We start from the raw sequence: 18,715 nt of genomic DNA, 5'->3' as shown, positions 1-18,715 counted from the left end.
AGTGTATTTTTTCACATACTCTTGGGCAACCTCTAGCCACAGCTGGAGTTATCTTTTAAATCTAGGGTTATGTTGTTATCAAGGCTCTGTACCTAAAACTAGCTGGTTTTAAGCCTCTTATTTTGTGGAATAAGATCTTTTTAGGGGGACAGAAGTGGTGGTATATTAAAATCACTGGCAGTTGCTGCAGAGTTGTGCTGTGTTGTCCTCATTTTTAGAGTGTGAAATGCAGCAGGACCAGCAGAGGAGAGTAGCAGGGCACTTGGCGGCCATATGTTCAGCTGTTCCCTAGAGCTGGTGGCCTGAAGGCCTAGGCTGTCTCCTTTTTGGTTTCCATATACTCAGGATTTTGTAGTAAGGTTCACTTCCAGGGTACAATGATTTTATACTTGGTTATGAAATTTTTTAATGTATGTAGGGGTTCCAGACAGTTTAAAAAAATGATCTAATGGAGTAAATATTTTAGTATTTATAATTTTTAAAGATTGATATGATATTAAAAGTTTTCTGAACCACTTTTCAGGAGACAGGTATGTAAAGTTTCCCTTCTGTTCATGTTTCTTTAAAGTAAGAGGAGCCTAACTTCTTGAAATTTGTGAGAAGCTGAACCCTCACTTACACCTTGGGAAGTACCTTACCAATTGAATTCTGAGGATTTGAAAAGAACATAGCTCTAATGTGTGTATGTGTTTTTTCCCCTTCAAATTTAAAGCTAAGAAACGGGACATTTATGACAAGTATGGCAAAGAAGGATTAAATGGTGGTGGAGGAGGTATGTGAATGAATTTTCTCCTTGGAGACAAAGGTCTTGACAAAGTCAACTGAATTTATTGAGTTGTTTATGAATTGTAAATTACTGAATCTCCATATGGTCTATTTGATGATAAATACAGGTATAGCCTAAAAGTGGACTGAATTGGGTAGAGAGTGGAGATATATCACTTTTAAACAGTCTACTAAAAAGCTGGGCTAAGTGGTGCAGAACTTTAACCTTAATACTCTGGGAGGCAGAGGCAGAAAGATGAGAACTTTGAGCCCAGCCTGGGCAGTTTACTAAGACCCTATCTCAAAATAAGGGAGAAGATTGGTGATGTAGCTCATTGTGAATGTTCTGGGTTCAATCAATAGTATCAAAAAGAAAATGAAACAACCCCCAAACAACCAAAAATCTATGAAACTAGTAAAACTTTCTGTTAAGCTTGATGTGGTGATTGCTGTAATGCCAGCATGAGCTACTTATTTAGACCCTGTTTTAACACCAAAACAAAATAATAAAACCAAAAACTAGAATCTTGTTAGAAGGAAGAATTTATTGATATACCTGTTGTAGATGTGATACAGTGTCTATCCTCACTGTACTGTCATATTATGAACTTACACCCTTAGATAACTAACCGGAGTGTAGTCAGTGTGTCCTTTGGGTTTAAAGGGCAGACTCTAAATACAGTGTATGTCATGGAAAGTCCCCATGGTGATCAGCTGTTGTAACATGCACCTTTAGCTTGGGTGCCTCAGAGTCTTGCTCTGAACCCATATTGTCATGTTGCAGCTATGGGGAAGTTGTGTAAATTACTCTGGGTTTCCATAAGCCTTCACAACAAGCCTTGAAAATGCGTGTAATCTATGCTGACCAGAGAAGTAGTAATGAAGAAAACCCAGCTGGGACCTCTGCTTGAGGGCTGAGCCCCCTATGCACAGATAGTTTTGATCAGTGTGGGGCTCATTTTTAGTCTAAGAGAACCCCAGATAGATAGGTGTTTTAAAGAGACCAGAATTCATAAACTAACCTTCATCCTGTGTTTATGTAGGTGGAAGCCACCTTGGCAATCCATTTGAGTTTGGCTTCACATTCCGTAACCCAGATGATGTCTTCAGGGAATTTTTTGGTGGAAGGGACCCATTTTCATTCGACTTCTTTGGTGGTAAGTGGATCCTTTGGTGTGTGTGTTGTGTCAGTGGCTGGTGACCAGTGGTGCACTTCCTGTTTTATGTTGTGTTTTTGTAACTAACCTTTTGATTTTAAGCAGCACAGAAGTGGTCAGACCTTTTCTGCCTTCTTTTTGGAAGACTTTTGAATGTGTAGTGTGCACATTAAGATAATGAAGGTTTTAATGTATTTTTTTCTCTTGACCTTGTTCTATTTGCTTGGTTTTGCTGTGTTAGCCCAGCACGAGGATGTAGGCGATGAAGATGGAACCCCCAGGACCTTATGTGGACTGAGCAGATGCTTTGCTACTGAGCTCCATCCCCAGCCCTGCTCTGGAACACCAGTCTCTGTGTAAATTTTCCATGGAGTTGTCTTGTTAAAATCGTTAAATGTCATAGATGCTATTCAGAGAACTTGTGACCTCCCAACCTTTCTCTTCTAATTGTGACAGTTGAGGCCACAGCATTTGTGGTGCCAGGTGGCAGAAGAGGAGAGTCTCTGGTTCACAGCTGTTGGACTGTGAGCATAGGTGTTCTTGTCTACTTTCAGTCCTGATGCCAGACCCTGGGCATCCGTGTGTCTTGGACACAGGCAGTGTGCCAGGTGCTCTTGTGACTCTGCTGTTAGTATTCCTCTTATATCTTGGGACACTGATAGGCTCTTGGAGAGTTGGGAGATCAGAGTTGAATGTGCTGTCGCTGTCACTTTTGTCTCATGCATATTGAAGGTAAACACATCCTGTGTTTGCCTCCTTCATTGCCCGGAGAATGATTGAAGAGTCTGAATACCACTGGCAACCCCCAGGAGGGGAAAAAAGAGCAGTTGTGTCCACCTGTGACAACAGCACAGAGGACACCTCTGGAGAATCCCCTGCCTGCCTTGGGCATGAGGAGGAGCAGTTTGCCACTGCCCTGGTAGGTCTTGTGCCTAAAGGTGGTTTAGGCCTTCAATTTTCAATTGATCTCAGATGGGGGATTCCTGGAGATTTTCCATATTGTTAATGTTTTCTTTTTTTGAGATAAGTTGTGGCTGTGTAGTTGAGACTGGCCTTGAACTTGTGGCAGTCCTGCCTCAGCCTCCCAAGTGCTGGGATTATAGGTATGCGCCACCACACCTAGCTCACTCTGTTTTCTGGCCTGACTTTGGCCTTCTGAGGTGTAATCAGTGGTGAGCATATGGTCAAGTTCACTGGCTTGGAACCACTGATATGAAGCAGGAGTGTGCTCAGATTAGGGGGATTTGGGGGAGACTCTGTGGTCCTGTCATAGCTGCCATAAACATAATGTGGGCTGGCAGGACTCTCTTAGAAGGTTTGAGATTTTGGAGCACTTTTGATTTTTGAATTAATAATGTTCACCTGATGAATTCATGCAAATACTCTAGCATCTGAAAAAATATCCCAAATTTGAAACACTTTTGCTCCCAAGCATTTTCTATTGAGGTATACTTGTATGAAGTAGAAATACAATTATATTCTTTATTATTTTACCTTCGTGGGCCAGAAATTATTACTTAAGAAATACTTTGCTGACTTTTTCAGTCTTTGATGTGATAGACCTTTGCATTATAATCTTTATTAAAATCTTTAGCAGTCACCATGGTGGCTGATTTGTGGGTAGGCAGGGCTGGAGTTGGAATTCTGAGTCTGCTGGTGGCCAAAAAAGGCCAACCTTTCTGGTACCTTAGGCTTCATTTCTGGGGTGCACAAGAGGGAAACAGGTATCGGTGATCTTCGTGTGTGAGCTGCTGGGCTCTTAAACATGCTTTGTCTCACATATTAGTGTCTGTATTAGCAATGATTTTCCTTGAGCATTTCTTTGTAAAGAACATATTGACTTACAGTTAGGTGTGAGTGAATTGAGTTTTTGCCGTAGTCCAACTCGAGGCTTATTGAAGCTGCTCTTGGGCTGCTCAGACCTCACAGCAGGCATTCCTGCCTTTCTATGGTGAGTGTGGCAGTGACGCTTTTCCATCCATTCTTTTAGGTGTTCTGAGGGACTTCCATTTTCAGGCTGTAAGGACTTACACACAGGAAGCAAAAGTGCTTAACAGCTTCTGCATGTATGAAGTCACTGTGCAGCCCACTGGTGGTATGTGTAGTGTAGAGTGTGGCATGCAGGGATGGGGCTTAGCATCTAGGTCATGTACACAGTTCATTTATGTTGTCCCTGTATTATAGCACATTAGTTTCAGCCTTAATTTTTCATACAGTGTTTTTTTCCCTCTCTCCTGGCTTGACTTTCAAAGAAGTAGCTCAAAATCCATTGTAAGTAAGATAGCTGGGTACAGTAGCATGTGCGTGTATTCCCAGCTATGCGGGGGGCTGAGAGGCAGGAGAAAGATGAGTTTGATGCCATCCTGGGCAATTTAGCAAGGCCTCATCTTAAAAAAAAAGTCTGTTGTAAGATGTTTTTGAGCCCTATTTTTGCATTTTTCAGAATATAGAGCTTCTTGTGGAATAAGCTGCTCTGCCTCCTCTTTTGGGGTCCAGTGAACCTCAGAGCCAGAAAACGAGAAAGCAGGGCAGGTTGTGGCCTGGCCAGCCTCAATATTATCAATGGAAGTAGCTCTCCCAGCAAAGTGAGTAAGGCAGTGCTCAGAATGCACCAGGCCATATTTAAATCCTTCTCATAACATGGAGCGCATGCAGATAAGCCCTAACTGAATGAAGCAGGAATAAGCTAACCTGGATTAGGGGATCTCATTTGTCATCTTAGTGTCAGGTATTTTTAGGAAAGGACTCGGCAGCACTACCTTTGGATCCAATAGTCAGGGTAGGAACTATCCTCTGGGAGGATTACATATATAACTTAATATTTTATTTATATTTGCACTTCAGAAAGCCAAAATTGATCCTGAAGTCCGTTTCTGGGAGCTTTTTCATTTTACACCTTGGCGTTTTTCCTTCATGAAGGCAGCAATCTTGTCAGCCTTGGTGAATGGAACATCAAGGCAGTAGTGGAGAAATGCATGGTTTGTAGAACCCAGGGAACCCGACCTTGGAGGGCATGTAATTGTGAGGAGGGTGAAAGTAGCCTCTTTTGTGAGCTGGGATCTCAATTTAAGGTAGTGAGTCAGTTGTTTTACTCCCCAGGATTCGAGGAAGTGTCCAGTGAGGACTTGGAGCCTAGTGAAGATCTAGACCAGCCCTCTTATGAGGAAACAGGAGAAGACATCCTGAGTGAAGAGAGCAGTGAGGTTTTGGATGTGATCTCCAGTGAGGAACTCGATCTCTTTAGTGACGAGGAGCTGAGTGAAGGCCATAGCTGGGGCCATACTGAGTTTCTCAGCAAGGAGCTGGGCCCTGTATCCAGTGAGGAGGAATCTGGCCCCTGGGATGCAGAGAAGCTCAGCGAGGAGTATGCATCACCGCTAAGTGAGGAGGAGATCTGTGAGGAGGAGCTCTGTGGGCCAGAGCCAGAGGTGCTTCTGTTTCAAAAATAAATTGTAAGCCAGGCGTGGTGGCTCATGCCTGTAATCCCAGAATTTGGGAGGCCAAGGCAAGAATAAATTGTAAAAGAACTGCCCCAGGCCTCTGTTTTATAAAGAGATTTAGTTTATAAACTTTGTCTAGAGCAAAAAGCTTTGTTTTGATGCCTTAATACCGTACTTGGTCAGATAACCATAGCTGCTTTGCTTTAGAACTGATGGAACTGAGAAGTGGGGCCCTGAGGGACCAGACCCACTGTCTCCTGGCCATTTCCACCTAGGAAGGCTAGGCTTTGGCAGCAGGAGTTTTTGCAAAAGCTGAGCTGCTCCCAGTACTGGAGGCAGGCAGCCTAGGAACTTGGTCTGTTCTAGAGTCTGTTTCTTGTGAGGCCAAGGAAGAATTAGCCATCCTGCTCAGGTGGCTTAGGTGGACCTTGGCTTATGGATGTCTTTCCCTGTGTTTGTACATGGTCTCCCCTCTCTTATCTACCTGCATCCACTTCCCTCTTTACACAGGGGCAGCCAGTGATGATTACAAATTTAGAGGCCACACTAGTGACTTTGTCTTAGACTTGATCATCTGCAAAGACCTTATTTCTGAATAAGATGACCTGCACAGGTGCCCAAGGTTAGGACGTCAAGCATCTTTTTAGAAAGGCCACAATTCAACTGATAATAACCTCCAACCCCTTTTGTTTTTTGTTAAGGTGGGTTATAAGTTGAAAAATGTACAGTGCAGACATGAGAGGCAGAACAGATTGGTTTTTAATCCTGCATGTGGATTTGTGTCTGAGTCCTGCACTGTCATGAAATGGTGCTACTATTAGGTTCTGTGCATTTTGGATGGTTTTTTTTGGTACTGGGGATCGAACTCGGGGCCTTCCACTTGCAAGGCAGGCAGCAGAACCACTGAGCTAAATCCCAGCCCTAGGTTCTGTGTCAATAGCCAGTGTCCTCAATTACTTCAGGGCAAGTTTTCACACACATCCAAATATGTACATATGAAATTTGAAAGATGGCAAAGAGTAAGGCATACACGTGATAACATGGTATGTTAGACTTGTTTCCACCTTAAGTTGCTAAAATAAAGACATTATTCATGTGGCTTTACATACCAGCCCAGTGGTGAGCTGTTCTACAGGGTGTGTCTGCTTGTTCTCTCGGGGGATTGGCCTGCTCTTCCTTCTGAGCCATTCTGGGCAAATGCACCGTGTTACAGCCTGGCCCTTTGCACAGTTGAGAATTGCTGCTCTGAGGTCTGGAGCAGCTTTCACTTAGTATTAGGATAAATGCTACTGCAGTTATTGTCAGCTGCTTTTCAGTACACACATCCTGGCCTCTGCCCCTCTTCCCAAGAGGGCAGGTTGTGGCCCGTTGAGTCATTCTGAGGACTCTTATCTGCCTGAAAGACCTGGATTGGCCATGCCTAGAACGCAGCGAATAAGGCTTTTCGTGCACTTTCTGAGATCAGGCCACCAGCCAAAGTTGTGTGACACTTCCTGTTTAACCCTCCTCCCTCCACAGGATGGCAGTAGCTTTCCAAGTGTTTGGCTCATAGGCATTGAATGTTTTGTGTGACAGTCACTGTCTTGTGCACAGCTCATAGGTTGAGAGAGCTACATTCGTATAAGCACACAGAAAGTGTCTTGGGCTAGGAAGAATGGTTTAAATCTTGGAAACAGTCCATTCTGGGAAGGTGAATAGGCGTGACACATTCTCTGAGGAAACAGGAAGAAGATGGGGTAATGGGAAGAAAAAAATGTTGTCTTAGAGCAGGGGCAGGAAGGATGCTTGACAGAACCAGTACTTCCTTAGACAGGGTTCTTCAGGGAGGATGTGGGTCCTGTAGATTCACAGATGTGCATTCTTCCTGTCTCCAGGGCTCCTCTTCTAAAATCAGGCCTCGTGGTTTTCAAAGTAGAAGAGTTTAGTCCAGCATATTTTGTATCCTCTGATGAGGATGAATAATTCCAATTCTTGGAGGATAACAGTACTTGCTGGACCTAGTGAATATGATTCATGCCCTGTAACTTGGTGCCAGGCTTTATTCTAGATGCTGATCTAAGGTGCAGAGAACCACACTGTCTGCAAGCTTGCAGCATGGTGGGGTCAGTGGCAGTTTGTTGTTGTTTTTTTTTGTGTGTGGGGGTACTGGTCATTGAACTCCAGTCCTCACGCTTGCAAGGCAGGCAGCAGAACCACTGAGCTAACGTGGCTGTTTTTCTTGTGTTCCTGTTTATTTTTATTCCAGATTCCTTCCTAATATGTCACTACTTTGTTCTGAATATGTGGGCCCCTATCCCACTGGAGTGTGATAAATGAGTGTCTTTGGCTCTGCTCTGACATTGGAATCCCTTGTAGATAGCAGTGGTCTTGCCTGACATAGCAGTCTGTGGGGTTTGTTCTCCTTGCTGAGAGATGCTGGTGGTGCTGAACAAAATGCTTACCTGTGTTCAAAATAGCTGGCATGCATTCTAGGGTTGTTGTGGGTTTCTTTTCTTGTCCCGTCTGTCCCAGCTTTTCTGTGTACTTGGGTTTCAATAATCTGGGACCACAGGGGGGCTAATCACTGTTGTGTCCTCTAATTCCCGGTGGGTTTCATGTGCACACTGTGAGCTTACCTTTCCCCTTTGCCCCCGTGGGCACTAGATTAAATCATCTAATTTCAGTCACTGTCTCTCCACTGTACACTTGCTATTCTGTCAGGCTCTACGAAGATGTGTGGACTTCACCACCTTTCCCACATCCTCATTTTCCTTCTGTGGGGCGTTTTGTATGTTGCACCTGTGTCAGTGATGTGTGTGCTTTATGCTCTTCACATGATTCAGTATACTTTTTTGGTTATCAGTTTGATTTAGTTGTCAGTTACTTTAGTAACTGCTCATGTTTTGGATTGGATTTAGTAATTTTGAGAAAATGGTGGGTTTAACTGCAACATTGGAATGAAAAAATTATGTGATAAAAGATACCTGTTTCAGGTAGGGTTTGTATGTCAGGATCCAGAGCTGAATTAAAACTGGCTTGCCTAAAGATACTTGTGAAAGGATCTGAGTTGGTTAGAGTTCCCTAGGGAAACAACAGGACCAAGGGACTCCTGTCATTTATGGTGAGGCTTAGACTCCTCACTTAGGTAGCTTACAGAGCTAGCAAGGAAACTCCCAGTGCTGGTTTGCTCTGTAGTATTGAAGGTGGATTAAGTCTTCGGTACTCTTTAAGATCTTCCTGTGGATTTAAGTTCAGAGTGATCTACGTGACTGTGACTATGATTGAAATGTTACCTTCATCCAGAAACACCCAGAACCATTTGGGTGGTCCCACATCCCAGGCAGGTCAACACATAAAATTATCCACAGTTCTGTCCCTCCTGCCCCTGACTCTGTGCCTACCTGAGTGCACCTGACTCTTCCCACTGCGGGCTAGGTCCTTGAGCCATAGTCACCTTTTCCTTTGATACCCCATTGCCTAGTACACCTCACATATGAGGCAAGAGGAGGAAACATAGGAGTTGGGTCTAACACATGCATGGGCATCATGCACGCACATACATGAGTGAGCAGGAAGGAGAGAGAGTGTGCATCTCTGCCAACTTTCAACTGCTGGCCTAGGCTGTGTTGCTGAGCACCTCCTCCCTCCACCATGCTTGTGCCTGCCCTGGTGATAGAACGGTGCTGGTAACATACGCTGAGACATCTTACTGACGTTTATTCAAAAACATTAAAGTTTACATTTGTCCTCTTAACCCGTGTTTTGCAAAATACTCTAGGTTCATCCAGAATCTTACACATGCCAGGCACTCTTGCTGAGCTACATGCCTAGCCCCGAAGTCACTTTTACAGCAGTGATAGAGGGGAAATTGCAGAAAGATACTGTTGAGTTGTACGATTCCATGTAATTATAATTCTATGAGTGTGCCAAATAATGACTGGGTTAAGATTGTACTGTGTGGGGAGAGTTTAAGGCTGTCTGTATAGATGGGTTTAAGTGTTACCTTTCAGCACATGGCAAGGTTTAATTTTACGATTCTTATTTGGGTTTAGATGTTACTTACACATGTTATTGTAGATCTGCTGTATGGGAAAATTCACTGGCACAATTGATGTGTAGCTGTGGCAATCAGTTTTAAAGGTGGTTACTAAATAGAATGTGCAGATTTTATTTGAAATGGAGTTTTCATAGATTTGGTTTGACTTTATTATCTTCTATTAGAACAGCAGGGCAGTAAGATCTATTTATATATAGCAGCTCATGAGTGAATCCCCCCCCCAACCATGAATACTGGAGATGGAACCCAGGGCCTTGATTATGCTAGGCAAGAGTTCTACTGGTGAGCTACATCCCTGTCCCCCTTTCTTCTTCTTTCTTCTCTTCCTCCCCTCTGCCCCTTCCCCTACGATTGAACTTGGGACCTTTTTTATTTTGAGACAGACGCAGGTGAGCACCACTGAGCTAAATCCCCCCACCCTGCATTTGATTTTGAGATTGAGTTTTGCTGAGTTGCCCAGAACTTGTGATCTTCCTCACGCCATCTCCTGGGTAGTAGGGATTACAGGCACATAACCACCCTGCCTGGCATGAATGACATTTTTTTTGGGTAATACTGGGGATTGAGCCTAGAACCTTCCTACTGAGCTATATCTCTGGCCCCCACCCCCCATTTAAACTTTCAGCCATTTTTACTTCAAAATTTGGAAACAGTCTTGTTGCTAGCCTGGGCTTAAACATCTTGTAGCTCATGTTACAGGCATGCACCACATGCCTGCCAAAAATGAATTTAAAGAAAGAGTGGCCTGAACTGTGGCATGTGGGAACTGAGTTATGGATCAGTAATGTATTGGGCTTAACCTTTCCCCATCCCTCCCTGCATACATCCTTGGTGGGGCTGGGCGGGGAGCATGCCCATGTGTGGATTTGCATACACAGCCCTCTCATGTAGCCTTTACCTAGCTCTTGGAACAAGCTTGGTACAAGCTCTTGGAACTTGTCACAGTTCTCTGTAAGGTACAGTGCACTCTATCCAGCTGGAGCTCCCTCTGGTCTCTGTGGCTGTGCCCTGGATTGCAGCCTTGCTGGGCCTGGCAGGCTCCTGAACCTCACTGTCCTGAGCCAGGCTCTGCTGTGTTCTCACCTTCATGTTCTGGGCACATTGGTTCCCTTTTTGGCTGCTGTTTTGCCCTCTGTCTTGGAAACGTGCCACACTAATTTTGTCATTCTGTGTTCTAGGTGGCTTCTCTCTTCTGCATGTATTTACATCCTAATGCATCCTTTAGGATCCCCTACCTATTATTCCTCACAGATTTCCTTGTGTTCCAGAAAAAATATAGCATTTAGTAATTACAAAGAAAAAGGTAAATTAAAACAATAGAATGTATGTATAAACAAATTTTATGTCTTCAGTGAAGTACTTGTTGATTGATAGCCACAACAAAGTTGTGCTCTTGGTACTTAAAAAAAAATTGTATTATTATGTTTAATGTGAACTATTCCTTGACAAGTCTACTAATCTTTTATTTCCAGGAGCATTTTATTATTTCCAGTAATAATGTATGCTGTGTCAATACTTTTCTGTGTCTTATTTTTCAAAGTACAATATTACGCCTGCCACTTAATATTTGTTGTTCAAGTTTTACTTTGACTAAAAATTTTTTTGAGACCTCAGTCTTATAGGAATATGAAAGGGATTCTGGATGCTGTGCTGAGTTTTGTAGCTGTTTTGTGCCAGCATGCTCTTAGACAGATGTGTTAGAGTGATCCTGTGTGTGTAGATCTGAATTACTCTGGAGAGGTCGCTTGGGCTCCCTGAAAGACGCTATGTGTGAAATCCAATAGTGACAGCAGGACAATATCTGAACAGGACACAACAAAAGGCAATGTTAAAACCTCTCTCAAGTGCATGTCAGTGATCTTGGGTCATGCTTATATGTATGGTGCTTTCATTTAATCGTGGTCTGTCACAGCTTTAGTTGAGTTAAAGCAGTAAGTAGGAGTGTTGAATGAGATGGTCAAGACATTCTACTTTACTGTAAATTAATGTTGGTAAGGTGTTTGTTCCTGATGGAATGGTATGTTGGAAAGCATTAACACACTTTCCTTTTCCCATGGGAAAAGTAAATGTAAATAAAGATTCTTATTCTCTGCGTTGCTGTTTGTTTGTAGAAGACCCATTTGAAGACTTTTTTGGAAACCGAAGGGGTCCCCGAGGAAGCAGAAGCCGTGGCACAGGCTCCTTTTTCTCTGCCTTTAGTGGATTTCCATCCTTTGGAGGTGGATTTTCTTCATTTGATACAGGTATGAATTCCCTGGATTTAATCTTTGTTGTCTGGAGAGAAATCAGTATACTTAGAATATCCTGTTGCAGCAGCTTTAAGTATGTATGTTTCTTTTGATAAGGGGAGCTTTGTAGATAAACTAGCATTTTTTCAGTGCGTACAAATAGGTGCTTAATAACCTTCATTTCCCCACTAATCTTCCCAAGAATGTTCTGCTTAGAAAGTCTCCAAGTAATGAAGGACAACATTTGATGAAATTCTTGGTTATAAAGCATATGTATTTCGGGTAATTGGAAGGTTACTCACTTGGACATTCTCACTAGATCCTTCATGTTATCTGACCTCCTTTGCAATTAAATAAAAAACATGTAGTGTCGTAGGAAGCATCCAACTTGATGGGACTAGAAGGTTGTGGCTGCAGCCACACTGGCTCCTGAAGTGGGCTGGTCATACCCAGTGTTAGTGTGCGGAGAGTGAATTTAGGTTAACCAGAGCCATTGCACATACTGTGGCACAATGGTGTGGTACAAGAGAGGCAAACTGGGCCTGCCCCCTCCTGAGGTTCCCCTAGTTCTTACATAGAACTTTTACAGCTACAGCTGAGTTTATCACAGGTAAATTGTTGACTAGGTAGAAATTTTGTTGTGCTTTTCTCAGCAGACACAGATAGCATATGACATGCTGAGCATAAGTCAGGAGAGAATGTGAGGAAGTTGGCTAAAAATGCCAAGAAAATAGTACTTTGTGTAGGAAGTACCTGTGGCTGGTGCCTGTGTGTAACTGTCCCTGCCTGAAGGAAGCCCCACAAAGGCTTTCATTGCCATGACTCACTCTGGATCTGTGCTGAATGGCCAATCATGATGGAGATGAGCTACTCGTGTGAAGTACTTACTGTGTTCCAGAGTCTTTCAGAATGATAATATTTTGAATTGATGGAGAAGGGAGGGAGGGAAATGAACGGGGATGAAAATAGGAATTAAGATTGTTATTGACATGTACCAGTTCCCAAGGAATGTAAACATTATGTACTTCAGATGTACTTATTAAAAAGAAGAAATGGTAGCTAGAACAAATATGCTGTCACACTCTGAAAAAAAACGGTGATATTTTAGAGATTTAATAAAAATACAACATTACAATTAGTGGTTAATTTTTTCTAATTTTTAATGAGGCCATAAGGAAATATAAATTGCTTAAGTAGATCATAAAATGTATTTTTTTGGACAATTAATTGTAGGATTCTTTCTGAAATTACCTTTGCCTTTAAGTGATTCTGGTTTCTGTCCCTTTGTTTGCCCTGTGAACTGAGCCAGCAAGGCTTATGGCCTGTGGGGGTAGTGTCGTTCTTTTCCTGTAACACAAAGATAGACTGGCCCCCTGGTCCATTCAGGATGCACAGTGCCAAAAGACACCAGGTCTCCAAAGAGTCTTGAATATGTGGGGTGTCAGTCACTTGCAGCATCACTTCTGCTTCCTCCCTGGCAGGGCCAGTAATTTGAATGTTTTCAGAGTGGCTGGTGGTCCTCATGGTTGGCGCGGGCCTGTTGGCAGTGGAGGAGGTTGAGACTGAAACTAGATATGTCTAGGATGCCAATATGGTCTGGAGGGGCTGCTTGGTGCTCTGAATCCAGGGCCCCTTCTCCTAAGTCCCTGCAGAAGTCCCAGTGAAAATCAGGCTCTGATCTCCCCACGGTTCTTCCTGAAATCTGCCAGAAGGCACCCCCTGTGCCTCCGGTGAAAAGGCCCATTGTCTTGAAGATGGTGGCTCAGGCTGTAGAGGTCCCAAGCTGTCCACTCTCCCTTGCAGGGGCCCTAGGATTGCTTTTTCTTGGGGAAAGAAAACACCCCTCTCCAGGAACCAGAGAAAGAGGGACCTCTTTAAGACATGAAGTGTCTCTGCCACCCCCGCTGCTATTCCTGTTGTATACCACCTGAATGTCGAGTCCAACTCAAGGGAAGGAGAGTTGGATGCCAGATACATGGAAATGTCTAAGGAAGTCAGGCACTCCCTTAGCTGGCTGGACACCCTTGGATGTACCTCCATCTCTGCCCCTGGCCTCTGGTCGTGGTTGGCCTTGAGGATCACAAAGATTTGTAGTCTCACCTGTGGTGCATTCAATGTTAACTGAGGTCCCCAAGGTCCCTGCAAAGCCCTGGTCCCCAGACACGAATCTCCCAGGAATCTCTCCCCTAGTTAGGAAAGAGAAGCAAGAGAAGAAAAAGGTTCCAGAGATACTGAAGTCCGAGTTGGATGAGTGGGCTGTAGCCATGAATGCTGAGTTTGAAGCTCCTGAGCAGTTTGATCTCCTGGTTGAATGCGATGAAGTGAGGTGCACCTGGCCATACCTTCCTCTCCTCTCCTTGTACATGGCATACTCTCAGTGGAGATATTTGGGGTCCCTCTGCTGGCCTCTTTCTGCAGGTGCTATTGGTACACATGAGGCCAGTCTACCTCTCAGGGCTTAGGCAGCCCCAGTGGTAGTGTTGGTTTCAGAAAATGAGGCCTGCCTGGCCCCTTATCATCTATCTCCTTCCTGTCTCCCCAAAGTATCAAGTTGAAAGGTCACTTATGCTCTGGTTGGGGGCTATGGCTGCTCTGAACCAGCCACAAAAGAAATAGGCCCTGTGGAGTCTGGCTGGGCTCCAGCTGTTCCTCTGGATCTGCTCTCCATTAGTGGCTTGTTTCTGAGTCACGAACCCATCAGTGTAAAGAGGCGCTGGGTTCTGTGGATTTCCCCTTCAGCTCTGTGGACAGTCTAGGAGAAGCTTCACAGGCTAGGGGACTGTGCTGCCCTTGAGGAAGAAGCTGGACAGTCAGCCTGTGGGACCCAAGTTTTGGTTTTTGTTTTGTTTACAATACTGGGGATTGAACCTGAGGCCTTCGTACTGCCTTGTGTATGAAGTCCTCTTTTATTTTTATTAAACTTTGAGACAGCATCTGACTAAGTTGCCCTGGCTGGGCTCACACTTAAAATCCTGCCTCAGTCTCCCAGAGTGCTGGGTGTGCCACCAAGCTCAGCTGGAGTCCCAAGTATCAAATAAGGAAGGGAGCCTTAACTGGGTCCTGACTCTGAATATTTCCTAGTTTGGAGCTGTGTGTTATATGTCTCTGTTCTGCGGTTGAGGTGTTGGTAAATGTGAGATTTCTGGGGCATTGTTGCTGGGGACAGTGAAGATGTATTGCATGGTGTCTGGTTGGTCGCTTTGCTGGCCACCTACCCAGGGGCAAAGGGAGAGCCTTCCTGTCACCAATACCCATTTCTTTAAAAATGAACCACACATTCTTCAGCTCCTGAAGAATAAAGGTCCCAGTCCCAGTCCCAGGGACATTTTGCACCTGTACTTATAATGTTCCAGGCAGCTTTCTTCCCCCGATGAGAAAGCTGGTTGGTAGGGGTTGGTAGCTTTCCCTTTTACCTTCTTTACAATGCTGTCCCCTGGGAACCTGCCCAAAGGGGTGCTGGGAGTTGGAGTGGTGGTGGGGGCATTTCCCCTCACTTTTCCTTGGTTCTGGTGGAAGGTGTGGTTTAAACACTGCCCTACGCATCACAACTCCCACCCAACCCAGGCTGTTGCATTTTTGGTATTTACAAGTTCATGGAAGGTAGGGGCTGAAAAGGGTGGAGAGGTGGGTGGATGGCAGAAGGCCTGGGAAGATGCCATGCAGGCTTGGTGGGGCAGAGGAGCCCTGTGTGTTCAAGGCCTTGTACTCACTGCAAGTGGACACCTTCACCAGTAAACCCACTTGGCCTTGACTGGATCATACCTGATGAACTCTGGTTCCTACTGGCTGGCAGGGTGGAACTCTTGGGCAGTGTCTTAGTCCTGTAGAATCTAGAGGAGCCAGATGATACCGAGTTGATCTCATCACTAAACCTTTTTCTGTCCCCAAGGAATTAGCTGCAGTGTAGGGAAATTGGGTTTCAAGTAAACAAACCTGATCAAAGGCAGGGGTGGGGTGGGGGAGGTCTTGCAGGGCACCCAGTGCTGGGCAGGGGAGAGCAGCAGCCTAGTGTTGCCATGTGTCCTGTGAGCACATGGCCAGTGGCTCTTGAGACCGTTGCTTTCCTTTCCTCTGGGTCCTGCAGCTCTTTCCCTCTGGCTTTACTCTCCTGGACTTCCTTACATAAGATAATTGGTTCACCGTTTCATTTGGAACTTGATGTATTGGCCACCAGTCATCCTTCTTTCTGTTTTCTTGTAGGATTTACTTCATTCGGTTCCCTAGGTCATGGGGGCCTAACTTCATTTTCGTCCACATCATTTGGCGGCAGTGGAATGGGTAACTTCAAATCTGTATCAACTTCTACTAAAATAGTTAATGGTAGAAAAATCACCACAAAGAGGTACAGTAGCATTTGTTATATATTTTGTATTATGTACTTATGTCATAATGTGTTATTGATGCCACATTAACTTCGTATATTCCCCCAGAGTGGAAGTATAAGCTGTATGCTTGAGCTCTAAATTAAATAGGCAGAGGTAGGCGTGTGTGCGTGTGCATGTGTTAGTGTGTTAGTATTAGTGTTATTTGGGATTAAACCCTGGGCCTTAGGCATACTATTCATGCGCTCTACCACTGAGCTACATCTTTCCTCTTTAATAAAAAAGAGGTTCTCTCTGAGTTGCCCAGGTTGGGCTTGAGCTAGTTAGTGATCCCCCTGCCTCAGCCTCACAGAGTACAAGGATTACAGGCATGCATGCCCATGTGTGTATGGGTGACTACGGATTGAACCTTTAGCCTTACACATACTAGGCAAGCACTCTACCACTGAGCTATGTCCCCACTCCTGTCCTGTCTTGCCTTTCTTTTCTTCTCTCCTTTCCTCCTTTCTTCCTTTCCTCCTTTCCTCCCTTCCTCCCTTCCTTTCTTCCCTTTCGGTCTTCCTTTCCTTCCTTTCCTTCCTTTCTTTCCTTTCTTTCCTTTCCTCCCTCCCCTCTTTTTTTTCTCCCTTCCTCCTCCTCCCTCCCCTTCTCCCCCCTCCCTCCTTTTTTTTGAGACAGGGTCTCACTATGTAGTTGAGACTGACCTGGAACTCACTGTGTAGCCCAGGCTGGTCTTGAACTTACAGCGATTCTCCTGCCTCAGCCTCCCAAGTGCTGAGATTACAGGCGTGCGCCATCATGCCTGGCTTTTTGTTGTTTCTATGTATGTACTAAGGATCGAACTCAGCACCTTGTGCTTGTGAGGCAGGTGCGACGCCACTGCGCTAAATCCCTGGCCCTGTGATTTTATTTTCTTGAGGCATGGTCTTGCTAAAATGCTCTGGCTGGGCTCACACTTGTCTCCTGAGTGTCTGGGATTACAGTCATGTGCCATTGTGCCCAGAGAGCTTTTCCTTCTTAATGTATACTATTTGAAATAATCTTTATATTTAATATGTAATATATAAAATAAGTTTCTGAAGCATTGTTAGGAATAGTAAAATTTAAAATCAGTAATAGTAAAATTTTTACTTTTAAAATTTACAGTACAGGAGATCAAACTCAGGGCCTTGTGTGTGTCATGCAAGTACTCTACCACTGAGCTATATTGCTGGCCCCAACTATATTTTTTCTTTCTGGTACTGGGGATCAAACTCAGGACCTTGTGCTTGTAAGGCAGGCTCAGTACCACTGAGCTAAATCTCCGGCCCTCCAACTCTGTTTGGTTAATAAATAGTATCTCTGCATATATTTAGCAGTCACCAGGACAAAACTTATTTTGTCAGAGCAAGTCTATTTTGAGAAAGAGTTTATTAATAGGGTATTTTTTTTAAAGCAACAGTGTGCTTTAAAATACCCACATGTGTATATATCTGTGTGAATATTCTCATGTTTAAATATATATTTACTTTGTAAAGGAAGTTTCTAAACAAATTCTGTCCTACAGAATTGTCGAGAATGGTCAAGAAACAGTAGAGGTTGAAGAAGATGGACAGTTAAAGTCCTTAACAATAAATGGTAAGGAGCAGCTGCTACGCTTGGATAACAAGTAATTCAACGCACGCATTTAACAGAAATGTTAAACTATAACAAGCACCATTTGAGGATTAACAGGAACATTTTTTTGAAGATTTCAAACGAACTCAACTTTCAGTATAACTGTACCTAATCTAAAGTATTTATAAACAGCTCATCGGAGCCCCTCTTTGTCATAGACTTTTGAGTTTATTGTTGGGACCACACAGTAGGACCATTTTTTGTCTTTAAAATTGTTGTAATCTCTGTATGCACTTTGCTTTTTTATTAAACATGATCCAAGGTAAGCCTTGACTCTTGAGTAGTGCTAGGACAAGATTGTACTCTTAACACCAGCATGGATCTGCTTTCCATTGTGTTTAAAACGTGAGCCAAGTAGTGTCCGCCTGCTGTGAAGCTAACTTTGCCAGGACGAGTCCTCCACAAAAATAATTTCCATTTTTTTTCAGTATTTAATAATGAAAGATACTAATGCATTAATGGTAATACATTTCTGGTTCAATACAAATTTAAGGATGTTTTCTAGTTGTGCATGGATGCTGGCAACTTAGTAAAGTTTTGACAATGTTTAAATGTGTAATGTTAAGCTTAGGTTTATAAAAGCTGGTAAACTGGGTCTTTGTCATTTGCTTTAAAAAAAGAAGAAAATAAATGTGAATGTGTTTGGTGCATTCTTTCTGAAGTGGGATCTGCAGTCTTCTTGTGTCCGTGTATTTTGTGCCTGGGCTTCTAGTGTCCCTTCAGTGCTTCATTTTATTAAGGAGTGTTTTGAATGTAAGTTATATGTAGAGTATATGAAGACTTGCTTACTTACAAATGATGATTTAGCAGTTCTGAACATTTTAGAATGATAACATTTCTGTGGGGGAGGGAAGAAAAAGTTTTACAAATTTTCATTCTTAAAAGTTTAGTTTTCTTGAATATATTTTATGTAAGATCACATAAGGACTATGCATGGTAAAAGTCATAGAATAATTAAGGAGTCAGCAAAAATAAAGCTGTTTTGGTTTTTTTATCTCTAAAATTTTTATGATCACCATTGGTAATTAGAATTCCAGCTGAATTTTACAGAATATTAAAGTGGATGTTGATTGCATTTGTGAGTCACCTTTACCCCCCCCCCCCCCCCCCC

General features: G+C 43.6%; 1 protein-coding gene and 1 pseudogene across 1 annotated transcript in view; both read left to right on the top strand.

Annotated features, from left to right (window-relative positions):
* Dnajb6 (DnaJ heat shock protein family (Hsp40) member B6) overlaps positions 1 to 18,715 on the top strand; it is a 66,554-nt gene that overhangs the window by 24,319 nt on the left and 23,520 nt on the right. The window contains exons 4-8 of the mRNA XM_010641613.3: positions 713 to 772; positions 1,809 to 1,922; positions 11,510 to 11,641; positions 15,827 to 15,968; positions 17,495 to 17,565. Coding sequence (XP_010639915.1) covers positions 713 to 772; positions 1,809 to 1,922; positions 11,510 to 11,641; positions 15,827 to 15,968; positions 17,495 to 17,565 — 519 coding nt within the window. The remainder of the gene's footprint in view (positions 1 to 712; positions 773 to 1,808; positions 1,923 to 11,509; positions 11,642 to 15,826; positions 15,969 to 17,494; positions 17,566 to 18,715) is intronic.
* On the top strand, positions 12,907 to 14,580 carry LOC104874888 (annotated as a pseudogene).

This window comes from Fukomys damarensis, unplaced genomic scaffold, assembly GCF_012274545.1.
Source record: "Fukomys damarensis isolate Sample0158 unplaced genomic scaffold, DMR_v1.0_HiC HiC_scaffold_16, whole genome shotgun sequence".
In the NCBI taxonomy this organism is placed as follows: Eukaryota; Metazoa; Chordata; class Mammalia; order Rodentia; family Bathyergidae; genus Fukomys; species Fukomys damarensis.
This window is presented reverse-complemented; position numbering and strand designations above follow the sequence as displayed.